The sequence below is a fragment of the Anoplopoma fimbria genome, chromosome 7 (assembly GCF_027596085.1).
Source record: "Anoplopoma fimbria isolate UVic2021 breed Golden Eagle Sablefish chromosome 7, Afim_UVic_2022, whole genome shotgun sequence".
NCBI lineage: Eukaryota > Metazoa > Chordata > Actinopteri > Perciformes > Anoplopomatidae > Anoplopoma > Anoplopoma fimbria.
Genome location: NC_072455.1, coordinates 1,777,332 through 1,794,087, shown reverse-complemented (window position 1 = coordinate 1,794,087; position 16,756 = coordinate 1,777,332). Strand labels below are relative to the sequence as shown.

At 37.1% G+C, this 16,756-nt stretch overlaps 2 protein-coding genes across 2 annotated transcripts; one reads left to right on the top strand and one right to left on the bottom strand.

Annotated features, from left to right (window-relative positions):
- Positions 1 to 2,806: 2,806 nt before the first annotated feature.
- On the bottom strand, positions 2,807 to 13,427 carry abce1 (ATP-binding cassette, sub-family E (OABP), member 1). The gene is made up of 19 exons (XM_054601416.1): positions 13,266 to 13,427; positions 11,468 to 11,609; positions 11,250 to 11,335; positions 10,970 to 11,067; positions 10,558 to 10,675; positions 9,442 to 9,579; positions 8,844 to 8,913; positions 8,521 to 8,617; positions 8,325 to 8,414; positions 7,508 to 7,629; positions 6,953 to 7,077; positions 6,765 to 6,861; positions 6,471 to 6,530; positions 6,143 to 6,201; positions 5,346 to 5,456; positions 4,720 to 4,862; positions 4,394 to 4,516; positions 4,180 to 4,291; positions 2,807 to 3,398 (listed from the first exon to the last, which is right to left on the bottom strand). The coding sequence occupies exons 2-19, from the start codon at positions 11,568 to 11,570 to the stop codon at positions 3,351 to 3,353; spliced, it is 1,800 nt and encodes a 599-aa protein (XP_054457391.1). The 5' UTR covers positions 11,571 to 11,609; positions 13,266 to 13,427; the 3' UTR covers positions 2,807 to 3,350.
- A 27-nt stretch (positions 13,428 to 13,454) lies between these two features.
- On the top strand, positions 13,455 to 16,402 carry anapc10 (anaphase promoting complex subunit 10). Its single transcript, XM_054601427.1, has 6 exons — positions 13,455 to 13,551; positions 14,026 to 14,141; positions 14,233 to 14,323; positions 14,668 to 14,788; positions 15,040 to 15,093; positions 15,790 to 16,402. The coding sequence occupies exons 2-6, from the start codon at positions 14,027 to 14,029 to the stop codon at positions 15,967 to 15,969; spliced, it is 561 nt and encodes a 186-aa protein (XP_054457402.1). The 5' UTR covers positions 13,455 to 13,551; position 14,026; the 3' UTR covers positions 15,970 to 16,402.
- The last annotated feature ends 354 nt before the right edge of the window (positions 16,403 to 16,756 follow it).

The window sequence follows — 16,756 nt, the reverse complement described above, 5'->3', positions numbered from 1 at the left end:
TTTTCAACATACTATACTATGACTGTTTTTCTATAGTATGACTGTTTTTCAACATGCTATACTATGACTGTTTTTCAACTATACTATCGACATGCTACTATGACTGTTTTTCAACATGCTATACTATTGTTTTTTACTTTTTTCTATACTATGACTGTTTTTCGACATACTATGACTGTTTTTTTACTTTTTCGACATACTATACTATGACTATACTATGACTGTTTTTTTACTTTTTTCGACATACTATACTATGACTGTTTTTTCAACATGCTATACTATGACTGTTTTTTTACTTTTTTTCTATACATACTATACTATGACTGTTTTTTCAACATACTATACTATGACTGTTTTTTTTACTTTTTTCGACATGCTATACTATGACTGTTTTTTTTTTTTTTACTATGACTTTTTTCAACATGCTATACTATGACTGTTTTTCAACATGCTATACTATGACTGTTTTTCAACATGCTTTATGACTGTTTTTTCAACATACTATACTATGACTGTTTTTTTTACTTTTTTCGACATGCTATACTATGACTGTTTTTCGACATGCTATACTATGACTGTTTTTCAACATGCTATACTATGACTGTTTTTTTACTTTTTTCGACATGCTATACTATGACTGTTTTTCGACATGCTATACTATGACTGTTTTTTTACTTTTTTCAACATGCTATACTATGACTGTTTTTCGACATGCTATACTATGACTGTTTTTCAACATGCTATACTATGACTGTTTTTTTTACTGTTTTTTTTTTATACTATGACATACTATACTATGACTGTTTTTCAACATGCTATACTATGACTGTTTTTTTACTTTTTCCAACATACTATACTATGACTGTTTTTCAACATGCTATACTATGACTGTTTTTTTTACTTTTTTCAACATGCTATACTATGACTGTTTTTCAACATGCTATACTATGACTGTTTTTTTTACTATGACTTTTTTCGACATACTATACTATGACTGTTTTTCAACATGCTATACTATGACATTTTATACTATGACTTTTCAACATGCTATACTATTTTTTCGACATGCTATACTATGACTGTTTTTCGACATGCTATACTATGACTGTTTTTTTTACTTTTTTCGACATGCTATACTATGACTGTTTTTTTTCAACATGCTATACTATGACTGTTTTTTTTTTTCAACATGCTATACTATGACTGTTTTTTTACTTTTTTTCAACATACTATACTATGACTGTTTTTTTTTTTGACTGTTTTTCAACATACTATACTATGACTGTTTTTCGACATGCTATACTATGACTGTTTTTTCGACATGCTATACTATGACTGTTTTTTTTTTTCAACATACATACTATGACTGTTTTTTCAACATGCTATACTATGACTGTTTTTCGACATGCTATACTATGACTGTTTTTCGACATGCTATACTATGACTGTTTTTCAACATGCTATACTATGACTGTTTTTTTACTTTTTTCAACATACTATACTATGAACATGCTATACTATGACTGTTTTTCGACATGCTATACTATGACTGTTTTTCGACATGCTATACTATGACTGTTTTTTTTTACTATACTATGACTTTTTCGACATGCTATACTATGACTGTTTTTCAACATGCTATACTATGACTGTTTTTTTACTTTTTTCGACATACTATACTATGACTGTTTTTCAACATGCTATACTATGACTGTTTTTCAACATACTATACATACTATACTATGACTGTTTTTTTTTTTTCAACATACTATACTATGACTGTTTTTTCAACATGCTATACTATGACTGTTTTTTCAACATACTATACTATGACTGTTTTTCAACATGCTATACTATGACTGTTTTTTTTTTCAACATACTATACTATGACTGTTTTTCAACATGCTATACTATGACTGTTTTTTTACTTTTTTCGACATGCTATACTATGACTGTTTTTCGACATGCTATACTATGACTGTTTTTTTTTTACTTTTTTCGACATGCTATACTATGACTGTTTTTTTACTTTTTTCGACATGCTATACTATGACTGTTTTTTTACTTTTTTCGACATACTATACTATGACTGTTTTTTCAACATGCTATACTATGACTGTTTTTTTTTTACTTTTTTCAACATGCTATACTATGACTGTTTTTCAACATACTATACTATGACTGTTTCTTCAACATGCTATACTGACTGTTTTTTTACTTTTTTCGACATACTATACTATGACTGTTTTTCGACATACTATGACTGCTTTATGACTATTTCTACATTTTATTATTTTACCTAAAACATATATAAAACCTTAGGAGAGCAGGAGAAGAGGATCCTTCTCCCAGGAATGACAGAAGTGCATAAATACCATGTTTATAGAATGAACAACATAACAGAGTTACAAAACATTCAATGCATTTGACAAATGATTCATATAATAAGCCGAATAATGATGACTGCCAACAGCAGCAGCAATGAATAATGTAAAATAGTAATAATAATGAGAGCAGTGGGTGTCAGCAGCTGTAACCACGATTCATGGAAACCTGTGAGACGAGGAAGCAAAGTCAGTAATGTGCATTAATGGGACTAAAGACGGAGGGAGAGAGGAGCTCAGTGTATCCTAGGTAGTCCTTAGCCAGCCCTCACTATAAGCCAAAAGCATAGTGGTGAGTGTGTCTGGCCCCCGGACTGAAACTGGTTCCACAGAAGAGGAGCCTGATAACTGAAGGTTCTGGTTCCTGTACTTTTTGATTTGAATTCTCTAGTTGGGTTATAAGATCCTCAAGATAAGATGGTGTCATGCTATACTATGGTATAGAATGTTGAATAAAGTCATAGTATAGCAGCATCGAGTGTAGTAGTAGTATAGGTGGTGGTGTAGTAGAAGTAGTTGTATTTTCCATTGAGTAGTTCCAGTGGTATAGTAGTAGTATTATAAATTTAGTAGTATGAGAAACATAAATGAAGATAGAAACTGTTCTTGGATCAGGTAGCATCAGTTTATTTTCATTTCTTGTAAATGTATGAGTGATAAAATATGCTGCTTAATGTTCCACAACATCTCTGACTCGCCGTCTTGTGAACGCAGCCCCGAGGGTTCAGGCTCACCGACAACGAATGCAATGCACTTTGTTTTCATTTTTAAACGATTCACGACATTGTTTGCTTTTGAATGCAGCTTGGTGCATAAAAGGCTGATGTTTTTAATCTTTAAAGATTCATATGATATATATCTTTTTTAAACATATCTGCCACGTGTTATAAGATGTCACGGCTGCATGTTGAACGCAGCCCCTGAATGCGTCGCAGGAAGTCAGTTTTTGTCACGTAGGAAGTCGTCTTAGTCGTCCAGGAAGAAGTAGTTTCCACTCTTCTTCTGTTCCGTGTCCTGGAGGAGAGAGAGGGCAGTGTCTTTAAATATAACTTTATTAGTTAATTGATGCATTGACAACAATTACAACCATGTTTGTGTGTATAGAAGCCTCTGTGTGCTGTTGTGTACACGATACGATATCTACACTGTAAGACAAATTTAACCCTGAGCAGTTACGGGACGTTTTCCACTTCAAAATAAAAGTCCTGCTCCTCTATTGAAACAGAACAATCATGACTAGAAGTAGAGAGAACTCAAACATGTCTTTAGTGCAGAATAACACAGTTAAAGTGCCATAAATCATAAAAGAAAGGTTAAAACACAAGTTTGAAATTGTGGAAAACAATAGAATCAATATATCCAACATGTGTCTAAAAGTGTTTTGAATCATTTGAATCAATCATGGCTTCGTAGTTTCACTGAGGAGCTCAGAATTTAATGTTTTTTTACAGAATCTGGTTAAAGCAAAAAGTTTATTTGGGGCAAAATTTTAAATGAGACATGTTGAATAATTTTTGGGGGTGAAATATCACAATTTTAAGCTTCGTTTCAGCTGCTTTCAGCACACATGATGTGTTCAAGGACTGTAGGAAAGATGAAAACTTGTGTCGTTTTGGGGTTCAGAGGATTAAATAAGTAATACTACTATACGTACTGTTACTGGGGGGAAAGAAGACACTGAAGTTAGTCCTAAAAACTCCACTAACTGCTAGCTTTATCATTGTTGTTGTAATTCTGACAAGTCACCAGCAGGGGGCAGTGAAGGTCAATGTTTACGTATCGTGTGTGTTTGTACCTTGATGGAGTTGTACTTGTTGATGCGTGGTCTGAAGTTGTTCGGGTCTCTTCTGAATGTGATTTCCAACAGCGACAGGAATCTGTTCATCCCGGCTAACAGACCCTGAGGACTAACGGACACGCAGAGGAAGAGATTAAATATTAATAATAGTTTATGTATTTAGATATCAGAGGGTGTTTAGTTTACGTCGAGTGATTCTTTTATGTCTTACGTGTTAGCCGCGGTCGTCTTGGAGGGAATACCGTCGAACACGATGACTCTGTCGGCCAGATAGGTCGCCATGATGAAGTCGTGCTCCACCACGAACGCAGTCTTCTTGGCGTGGAGGATGTACCTGCACACAAACACACCAGAGTCAGACAGGGGAAGATGGAGGAGGAAGAGGGAAAGGAATGAGGAGACATGACCGAGGATGTATGGCGGCAAAAGTGAGGAAGGAGGAGGAGAGGGATGTATGAAGGAAAAGTGACAAAAATGAGGAAAACGGGTTGTTTTTCTCTGTAATTAACAAACAGAAAATAAAGAAGTGTTAATGACCTCTTGATGACCCTGGCGGCCATCAATCTCTGCTCAGAGTCCAGGTAGGCCGACGGCTCGTCGATCAGGTAAACGTCGGCCGGTTTCCCCAAACACAGAGTGAGAGCGACTCTCTGCAGCTCTCCACCAGAGAGGTTCTGCACCTGAAGGGGGGGAACGAGGGAGGAGGAGGAGTCAGTCTATCGTTGGTACATTGTCTATATCAGTATATCAATACAATCACTTTAAATTAAGACATTAAAGCACATTAAACAAATCTGATGAATGAGTGTTAATGTGGAGATATCAATGTGCTTTCCTACGCTGTGACAAAAGTTTGTGGATGAAGCCTTAAGATGATCAAGTTTACTGGCTAGTTAGCTAGCTAGCTAGCTAGCAAATTCATGCTACAGTTACAGAACATAGAACGCTGGACCTGGTCTGATATACGTTAACATGTAGCCAGATATCACGGTTCTTGATAGCCTTGATCCTTTCAAATAGCTTATATCTAGTGATAATGCTAACTGCTAGCATGCTAACTAATGTTATGACTATGATTAGCTTAGTGCTGTTTTTTTTACATTGTGTTATTGGTACTTTTATTAAAGTAAAAGTGTGTGTGTGTGTGTGTGTGTGTGTCTTACGTCCTGGTCGATGATGCTCTCTATCTGCAGCGGCTTCATGACGTCGGTGATGAACTGAGGGTGGGTGTAGGCGTCTCTGATCTTCTCGTGCAGCAGAGCTCTGACGCTGCCCTGAACACACAAAACACAAAAACAGACTTTTAATCATCCGTCTCTAAAAACAACTTCAAACATGATGCTTCTTCATGGAGACGAGTCAACGACATGAACTTAAAGCTTTCTGATGGATTGTTTGAGAGGTGACAATCAGCTGATCAACAGGGTGTTAATCTGCAACTATTATTACAATCGATTAATTATATACGATAAAATAAGATCATTTAAAACAAGATAAATGAATGTAAAAAATGTAAGATAATCAATATAAGATAATGAACATGAGATAATTAAAATAATTTAGAAGATAATATAATTTAAGATAAAACAAGATATAAGATAAGATAAGATAATTTTATTAGTGAATTAAGAAATTTTATTTGAAGATGAATTAAGTAAAGATAATTGAAGATAAAATAACATAATTAAAGATATTATTTAAGATAAGATAGTGATCAAAATACACATTTTTAAATCAAAAATGACAAAAAAAAAAAGTGAAGATTGAAACTGACATATGGACCATAAATTAACTTAGAAATAAGAAAATAAACAATATTTTCAACCCTAGACGACACAAAGTTTCTTGTGTTAGATCATTGTTTTGAAGTTCAGTATGAAAACCAGTTTATATTTAGATCAAAATAAAGTAAAACTTTAATACAGAATAACAGTTTTGTATTAGTGAGTGATGAACAGACCTTGAACTTTGGGCTGATGGTCTGAGGTTTGTAGCTGACGCTGAGGACGGGAACGTCACCTGGAAGAGAGAGAACAGGTGAGTTTGTTGCTTTATGGTCTGTTTGACTCTAAATGGAGCATCATTTACTAAATGAACATCATGCTGTATTGAAGAAGACTTGAAACTAGAGATTGAGACCATAAACTCATGTTTACAATGTTTACTGAGGGAATAAATCAAGAGAGAAGTAGAGTCATTTTCTCATAGACTTCTATACAACCAGAGGAGTCGCCCCCTGGTGGACAGGAGAGAGAATGCAGTTTTAACAGACAGAGGGAGAAACTCACCTCCCGTGTCGGGTTTGAGACTTCCAGCCAACATCCTGATGAAGGTCGTCTTCCCCGTGCCTGCAGGAACACAAAACACAAACATTAAACACAAAGTAAACATGTAAACATTCCATATTTGTTGTTTAATTTGAACATATGCGTCTGTTGATTTCCTGATTTGTTCTGTCTTTGTGTTTAAAAAGAAAAACCAAAAAAAAGTATCCCAACTCGTTAAATTCTCTTTTGTGAACAGTGATAGAGTGTTCATGTCAGAGGCTTTTATTGTGAAAGTGTTTAAGGTTCCGTTCTCACCGTTCTCTCCGAGCATCACCATGATCTCAGAGTCAGAAAACTCTCCGGATTTGATCTCCAGACTGAACTCTCCCATCGTCTTCGTCATCTCTGGATACTGAACAACAAAAACTCAAACATCAGAAACCTCCTACAAACATGTTTCTATTTCAAAATAAAAGCACAGAGTACTTCAGCATGTCACAGACCTGGTAGTGCCGGAGTCTCTTCACCTCCTCCTCGTTGGCCGTCTCAGCCACCTTGAAGACCAGCGAGGTCTCGCGGAACCTGAGGTTCTCCGTGGGAACGTAACCGTCCAGGAAGATGTTGATGCCTGAAGGAAGAAGGGAAACATGGAGAAGTTAGAGAGAGAGAATCAGAGACTGAGAGAGGTAGAGAGTGAGAGACAGACAGAGAGAGAGAGAGACAGAGAGACAGAGTGAGAGAGTGAGAGAGAGAGAGCGACAGAGACTGAGAGAGTAGAGAGAGAGACAGACAGAGACTGAGGAAGAGAGAGTGAGAGAGTGAGAGAGAGAAAGAGAGAGAGAGTGAGACAGAGAGAAAGAGGAAGAGAGAGACTGAGAGAGAGAGAGAGTGAGAGAGGAAGAGAGTGAGAGAGGAAGAGAATGAGAGTGAGAGGAAGTGAGAGAGAGAGGAAGAGAGTGAGAGAGGAAGAGAGTGAGACTGAGTGAGTGAGTGAGTGAGAGTGAGTGTGTGAGAGTGTGTGTGTGTGTGTGTGTGTGTGTGTGTGTGTGTGTTGTTACCCTCTCTAACACTGAAGGGCATGGTAACGACTCCGTAGGCGCTCGGGACTCCGTACAGACAACAGATGAAGTCAGAGAGATAATCCAACACACTGAGGTCGTGCTCCACCACGATGATGTACCTGAAACACACACATTACAGACAACACATTATAATCCAACACACATTATCCACCACGATGATGTACCTGAAACACACACATTATACACATTATATACACATATTATACACACATTAAATACACACATTAAATACACAGTTATCATTCTGACAATTATGAAGAAAAATGGAAAATCTGTAAAACGAGAGAATTCAAATCCTTTACTTCAGTAACTAATATCACACTGTGAAAATACTCCGTTATCGTAAATGTACTGATACCTGACTGTAAAAAATACTGTGTCAGTAAAAGTACTAATACAACAATGTACCACACTGTGAAACTACTCTTTTGAAGTAAAACTAGATACCACACTGTAAAATACTCTATAACAATACAAGTACTAATACAACCATGTAAAAGTACTTATACCACACTTTAAAAATACTGTTACAGTAAAATAACTTATACCACAATGGGAAACTAAGTACTTATACAACACAGTAAAAGTATTATTACGAATTTACATTGTAACATCTCAAACTTTTATTAAAAACATGTTTAATAAACTCTTCATACTTTTAAAAATCCTAATTTGAAAAGTAACTAAAGCTGTCAGATAAATACAATGGAGTAGAAGTAGAAAGCAGCAACACAAAAGACTAGTATCTAGTATCTCTGGAGTAATAAAAGGTTATCCTTTAACGAGCCGTTACCTGTCGGGGGTGATGAGTGAGCGGATGGTCATGGCGGCCTTCAGCCTCTGTTTCACATCCAGGTAACTGGACGGCTCGTCGAACATGAAACTGAAGCAGAGAAACAAAATGTTTAATATTTAAATAATAATAATAATAATAATAATAATAATAATAATAATTAATGTCATTGAGTGTCGTCGGGTCGTCTCCTCACATGTCGGCTCTCTGGATGCAGACGACGGCGCAGGCGAACCTCTGCAGCTCTCCTCCGGACAGATCCTCCACGTTCCTCTCTCGCAGGTGACTCAGATCTGCCCGGCAACAACACAGAAAATCAGCCAATCACGACAAAAAAAAAATATATATATACACACGTCATTAATAGAGGAGAAAGTAATGAAGTAACTCAGTAGTATGTTTATTTAAGAGGAACAATTCATGTTCAATTACTTCTAGTTACAGTCTAAAATATTTAAACTAGTGTGAGAAGCCTAAAATAATTATTATTCCTGATTTGTTTGTGTTTGCGTGTCTTACCCAGCTGTTTACAGACGATGGTCTGTGTGTCTGTGTCGTCTTTCCTGGTCAGGATGGACCCTACTGACCCCTACAGGCAGAGAGGAGGAATTACACCCAGTCAGAACAAACAAGAAGAAAAGGTGCTGAGATCCTTTATGTGAAGTCAGGTTTAGTCATTTTGACAAACTATCAAGAGTAATATACATTTTTTTAAATATCCATATGACAGGTAGACAGGTCTAATTACAGCCAGACTAAATAAAAATAATTGGATTTATTTATTACAGTCCTGAGACTTTAATTCATTGATTGCCGTCAGGATGTGAAGAGAATTTCAACATCATCTTGAGATAAAAAATAAATAGTTTTTTTTGCCTTTAGGAGTTCTCTTGATGCTTTATGTAATAAGTGTATTACTCTTATTTAAATTCACGATAACCTCTCGTAAATCTCACCTAATCAGCAACAAATGAAAACACCGGTGAGAGAATGAGGGGTTTTAATCTAAATAAATATATATATAAATAAATATATATATATATATATATGTAGTAGTGGAGTTAAAAGTACTTCCCTCCGAGATGTAGTGGAGTAAAAGTATGTTGGGTTTGTTTACCTTGACGGTCTTGGGGATCTGGTCGACGTACTGCGGTTTGACGATGGCCCGCAGGTCGTCCTCCAGGATTTTGGTGAAGTAGTTCTGCAGCTCAGAACCTCTGAAGTAGGTCAAGATCTCCTGCCAGTCTGGAGGATTCTGGTGCAGAAAACCACAAAGTCACATAAACAATCAACATAGAAACAATAAGAACATAAGAACCAGATGTTTATATTATATAATTCTGTAAAATCCTGTAAACATCAATGATCCTGATTTAATAACTGTAGTGAAAGAAGCTTTTATTGTTAAAATATGTAAAAAATATTCAGAATAAGTAACATTTATATTTCAAGTATTACTAGTTTAAGAGTGTATTTTTACAAATCCTGAGGTTTTTTTAGTTATAATTTTTTTAATAAATATTTTTAGGAATAACTTTATTTATATTCAAATTAACATTTTGTAATATGCTATATATGCGATTACTTATTTTTTCACTATGTTAAAAGAACATTTAAAAACTGAATTAAGCTAATGAATAAATATAGAAATATGATTTTTCTTGTCTCTGGGAAGAGTTTTTACATTTTTGTGACAGTTGAAATGTGCCAAGGTTAGTTTTGTTGATCTTTTTAAATTTAATTTTCAATTGAATTTATTTTGTAAAGCCCAAAATCACAAACAACAAATTTGCCTCAGAGGGCTTTACGATCTATACAACATACATCTCAACCGGGATTATTGAGATTATGAATTTAGGATAAAATTCACCAGATAGAAGCTCCGAAAAAAAAAACTGTTTGTGGATTTATTAGATATATATATATTAAAACAGGTTTCTTTTGTTTACGTCAATGATTTCAGGGATAAAACAGAGTGTCAAAGTGACTTTACGGATTACACCTTTTATTAAGGAGAGTTTTGGGTGCCATCTCTAATCCGTTCAGGAGAAAACTGAACGTTTTCTGATTACAAACATGGAGTTTTTTCCCAGCAAACAAAGCTTTCAGTTGGTGTTGGATCAGATGAGAAAATGGCAGCTGTGAGCAGCGACACCCAAACGTTATCTGGTCAGCACAGCGACGCCTCGAACAGCTTCAGCTCTACAGGAACACGACGGGTTCAAACACTCACATCGAATCTGCCCAGGTTGGGTTTCTGTTTTCCAGCCAGGATCTTCAGAGCTGTGGACTTTCCGATACCGTTGGTCCCAACCAGCCCCAGAACCTCACCGGGCCGCGGGATCGGCAGTCTGCAAACACACAGGAACACAAGTTATACATCATAGCAACAATCTAAACACAGTCGTGTGTCAAGGTAAGTTGATGTGGAACAATTTCGAAAGGTAATAACAGATAAAAAATATAAATATAATGATAAGTCTTCACACTTCAATCCTCATCCGAGCTAAAGACAATAAATGAACTGTTTCAAAAAGCTGCAACAATCCCTTCATTCAACATCCTCCACATTAGAAAACTAAATAAATATGTAGGAGTACGTTCATGCTTCAGTGCCACATGAAATCAGCGTTGTGGAGGCGTACCGGTGCAGTTTGAAGGAATTGGCGCAGTATCTGTGTGTGGTTTCCTTCTCCAGGTTGCTGGGCAGGTTGACGATCGACAAAGCTCCGAACGGACATTTCTACAACGACAAAAAACAGCCAGAGCTTAAAACAAATACACACATCGAGGGACAAATCCTGCTCTAGATGATTAAATGATCTTATTACTGCTTTAACCACTTATTGGAAGAGCAATAATCACACCAGATTTATATTTTTCTAAACTAAATAAAGTCTGAATTGAGACTTCAGGTGTTTTTACCTTGATGCAGATGCCGCAGCCTATACACAGAGACTCTGAGATCCAGGCGATCTTACTCTGTGGAGTCACCTCGATACACAGCTTACCTGCAAACACACACATTTTGGTTTTTCATGACTTTCTTGTGTAGTTAACGGACTACAACTGCATCAGTTTTAGGGGTTGAATCTCCGTCTACTTCAGGTCTGCGTATAAACACAAATCAACTGCTCCCTCACCCATGCGGACCACCGGGCAGCTCTTCTTGCACTCCTGACGACATTTCTTGGGTTTGCATTTGTCGTGGTTGACGATGGCGATCCTGGTGTTTTTATCCGCCATGGTGGAGGGCTGGAATGACGGACGCTAGCACCTGAGGAGCTGAAAGAGAAGACAGAGTTAAACTGGTGATTCATCTTAAGAAGAGAAGGAGAAATGTACAGAAGTCTAAAGACCTTTGAGTAGAGCTTAAAGCAAACATATCTGCACAGGTTTTAGTGATATTCAGGTACTAAAGTTACCATATGACACCTGATTATAGAGGGCAGTGTTCAGGCCGGCTCGCTCTGCTGAAGCAACACATTCAACACTAAACAAAACCACAGAGCCTCTAACAATGGGCTGCCACAGATGCACCACCTCGGCCCCGAACCGCCTCTGACTGCAACCAGATGTCACGCTTTGAGGCTTTAATGACAATCACGCAGCAGGATTTCATTCCAAGGGCCTCGTTGACGTAAATGTTCTCTACACTGGCTCCCTGTAAGAGCATCCAGTTACAGACTCTGGTGCCTACAGGGCAGTGAGAGGAACAGCTCCTTCCTATCTCCAGGCCTTGGTCAAGCCCTACACCCCCGCCCGACCACTTCGATTGGTTGCCCCGTCGCTCAGAGGTCCCTGCAGCCGATCCACCCGGTCACAGCTTCTTTCTGTCCTGGCCCCTCAGTGGAGGAATGAACTCCCCACTGACCTCAGGACAGCAGAGTCACTGCCCATCTTTAACCTCACCTCTTCATGAAGTAAAGAAGTAAAGAAGTTCTACCCTGAGCCTTCCTCGTAGCACTTATTGTATTCGTATCAGTTTGTTTCTTATTGTACGTATTAGTTTGTTTTGCTCTGGTTTATGCTTTAAGATGCTTGTTTAAGAAAGGAGATGCACTTATGACTTCTGGTGACTAGTAGTTCTCTTGAATACCTATGTTGAATACACTTCCTGTAAGTCGCTTTGGATAGAAGCATCTGCTGAATGACTGTAATGTAATGTAATAATGTAATATGTAATGTAATAATGTAATATGTAATGTAATAATGTAATATGTAATGTAATAATGTACTGTAATGTAAATGAAGCTGCTTCCATCCAGGCCTGTGCAGGGGAGAGTGAGTCACACCAGACTCCCTTCAGAAGGAGGCCTTGTGTATGTGTCCCTCAACACTGAGCCCTCAGACCCATCAGCACAGTGATGTGTGGCCTCTGAACACAGCTGGTCCTCCTCTTCAGCTCGGCCTGGTTTCCAACACATCAACTCAAACACACATGTGGTTAAACATCATTAATCTGATCATCTGGAACACACAAATGCACCAAAAGTTGGATTTTTGCCCTTAAATAACCTTCTGATCAGTGACTCATTCATTAGCCGAATTCATTACCAGCTCATACACATTCAATAACACTCACTGAGTCACACTTTGCATGAGTGTATTCTTATTTAAGAGCATTAGAACCTTAAATTTGCGCATTTTTGAACCAAATCTGGAGAAAAGGTGCTTTATTAAAAGGCCTATAACTACACTATGCATATATAAATAAACTACAATGTTAACTGGACATATAAATGTGTTAATAAGAAGTTAAAATGGTTAATTAGATGCTTTAATGCGCCGTTAAACACGAGCTTTAAAAGATGCTAATCAGCTAGCTAGCCGTTAGCTTAACTGCGCCGCTAGCAATGGAGGCCTGACAGCTGCGCTTATAAACCCGCTTTAAAACCGATAAAAACGCACAAAACCCGGCTCGATAAGTGACCAGCTCACCCCTCTACAGCTCCTTCCACCCGGCTGGAGAGAAACAACAGCCGAAACCCCGACGGTTCAGGGTTAAAGTTGAGCTTTTCTTTCTGTTTTCTCACACAGGCAACGTGTTCTCCTGGAAGCCGGCTGGCTGGGAAGCAAGATGGCCGCCGTGACGCGCTGAGGACGCGACGCGCCGCCGGTGACGTCATTTAAAAGCGACGCGGACGGAATTTTCAAAAGAGATACATTGTATCCTGACATGTGACACACTAAAGCCACTTATTGGAGACTTTTAAAGACGTTTCTTGTAAGTTTTTTTTTATATTATTGATGTTTTTAAGTTGTTTTAGTAATAAGTAATAAATAAATAAATACTATTTGCTCAGTTAGCCAGATATAGACACCAACATGTGTTAAAATGCCATGTTTACTAACATATTGACACTGGATGCAGTTTAGAAAATAGATTATAAATGATATTATAAATTCTGTTTAATTAAAATAGATTTAATATTCTCTGAGTTTCCTTTTTTTCACATAGCAGCGTGTAATGTGCCACTTGTTGTTAATTATAACTATAACTATAATAAGAAGATGCAATATATGTTATTTATAAGCCGAATTTACCATAATGGTGTGTTTATTGTCATGCAATCTTAATTTAGATGCTGCTGTTTATTTACATGTTTTTATAGACAAGTAAAAGTGAGAATGTGAGGAATGTGAATGGAGTCTGGACAGGAAAGAACCCGGATGTGCTCGCTTTAACTTGTGTTTACAGGATGGCCACCCCGAGCAAGACTCCTCCAGGAGCCGACCCGAAGCAGCTGGAGCGGACTGGCACGGTCCGGGAGATCGGGTCCCAGGCGGTGTGGTCCCTGTCCTCCTGTAAACCAGGTCAGACCCAAACCAGTAAGCCCAGTAAGCCCAGTGAACCCAGTGCTGAGTCCAGTCTGGTGTGATCTGAACTCTCTTCTCTTCCTCACAGGTTTCGGAGTGGATCAGCTGAGGGATGACAACCTGGAGACCTACTGGCAGTCAGATGGATCCCAACCTCACCTGGTCAACATCCAGTTCAGGTACTGGGAATACTGGGATGTTCTGGGAAAACTGCTGTTTTTTTCCCAATGAAGTCTGGGATATCTGGCATTTTCTTTTCAGGAATATTGCAGAATATACTTTAAGAAATGTGTGTTGTGTTTGTATTTCTGCTTGTTTATGATCTGTATCAGGTCTTGTTTGTTTACGGTCACTGGGAATACTGGGATGTTCTGGAAAACTGCTGGTTTTTTAATGAAGTCTGGGATATCTGGCATTTTCATCATGTTTTTAATGTGTGTTGTGTTTGTATTCCTGCTTGTTTATAATCTGTTTCAGGTCCTGTGTGTTTCCATTCACTGGTGTTTTGTTGTGTTCTCTTCAGGAGGAGAACCACGGTGAAGATGTTGTGTATTTATGCAGATTATAAATCAGATGAGAGCTACACACCCAGTAAAATATCGGTCAGAGTGGGAAACAACTTCCACAACTTGCAGGAGATCAGGGTAAAAAAACCTCTTTGATATTATTGTATTATTATTATTATTATTATTATTATTATTATTATTATTATTATTATTATTGTGTGAATCATCTGCTTTCTTCTCACATCTCCCTCTTCTTCTCTTCTTCTTCTCTTCTTCTTCTTCTTCTTCTTCTTGTTCTTCTGTTTCTTCTTCTGCTTCATGTTCTTCTTCTTCTTCTTCTTCTTCTTCTTCTTCTTCTTCTTCTTTTCTTCTCCTCTTCCTCTCTGCAGCAGTTGGAGATGGTGGAGCCCAGCGGTTGGATTCACATCTCTCTGATGAACCAGGTGAGAAACACACGTTCTTTATTTCACGTTACAGTATTTAAACATTATTTTACGGAGATGTTTTTAGGTATTATTCTGTTCTACTTTCTTTAAAATGGAAATCCTTTGTTAGATTTTAAGTGATTTTTTTGAACTTCAATACTTTTTTTTGATACAGAATAAAAATGTAACTGTAACAATTAGTTTACTCTATTTACATTTATTTATATATTATGCTGCTATTAATCACGCTGAGATGTTTCTTGCCTTTTTAATTTAATTTCCCTTTGATAGTTTGTATTTCTTTTCCTATTTTTATTTTATATACTTCTAATTATTTCTTGTTTACTTTCTCTATTTATTTATAATTATTTCTGTCTTTGTGGGTAAATAAATAGTGTCTCATCTCATCTTATTAAATGTTTTAGTTTTCTTTGATCACATAGTTCCTGATTACAAGCAAATTTCAGCCATTTTTGGGCAGTTTTTTTAATGTTTTCTACTTGTGTTCAGAGGATATTTAACATTTGAGAACTTTGGATTTTTGAACTTTCTCAAAGTAAAAAAGTTTTTTTAATCCAAACTGAACCTAAAATAAAAAAGATTTAAATGCTAGCAGCTCTGTTCTTCATGTTAAATGGAGTAAAATCTTTGTTTTGTGGCAGGAAGTTGTGGATTCGATTTATTCACCAGATATACTTTGTGTGTTTTTTTCAGCGGACGAACGAGCCGATCAGCACCTTCATGATCCAGATCGCGGTGCTGGCCAACCACCAGAACGGCAGAGACACTCACATGAGGCAGATCAAAGTCTACACGCCCGTGGAGGAGAGCTCCATCGGGAAGTTCCCACGATGCACCACGGTCGACTTCATGATGTTCCGCACCATCAGGTGATCCGGAGGGACGATGTCCAGAGAAGAGAAAATCTGATTTATGATTCAGATTGATTGATTTCAGAATCGATCAAACTTGAGCTGCGTCTCTTTAAGGTTTTGTTAAACGGGGCTTTTTTTGAAAAACAGTATTCGTATATTAAATAAAGCTGCAAATGTTGAATATAACCACATTTTAAAAGATGTTAAAATGTGACAGTGAATGTTTTTATTGTGATGTGAAGAGAACAAAATCTGGGGAAACAAACTCCTCCTTTAACATTTTCTAACGTTTTGGTTCCACGTTGTTCCCACACAGTCTGATCCATAAAACACTGAATCATTTGTTTATTTTTATACTTTAGACCAGGAGTCCGACCGAGTTCATTAAGAAGCCAAACTGTTGTGCCTTCATGTTGTCGATTTGTTTGTGAATGTTGAATTAAATGTGTTTCAAAGCAACATGGCGTCCAGAATGTGAGTGTTTCTGAATGAAAAGAGGAAAAATGAAGTTTAATGAGCAACAGGAAAACTTACAAGACATAAAATACAAGAGGTGCAGATTTTAAACAGTTGTTCCTACAAACTACAAGTAAATAAAAGATAGAAAGACTTTATTGTTCAGAATACAATGAAATGAAGAGCGCTACTCCTGATCAGCGTAATTAAAAATACAGTAATCAAACTAACTCCCACTGCAGATTTACAGCTTCTCAAATAATAATTGAAATAAATAAACACAATGTTATTTTGCACTAGAATAAATATACAATCATTGCTAGAGAATAAATGCAAATATTCCTCTAGTA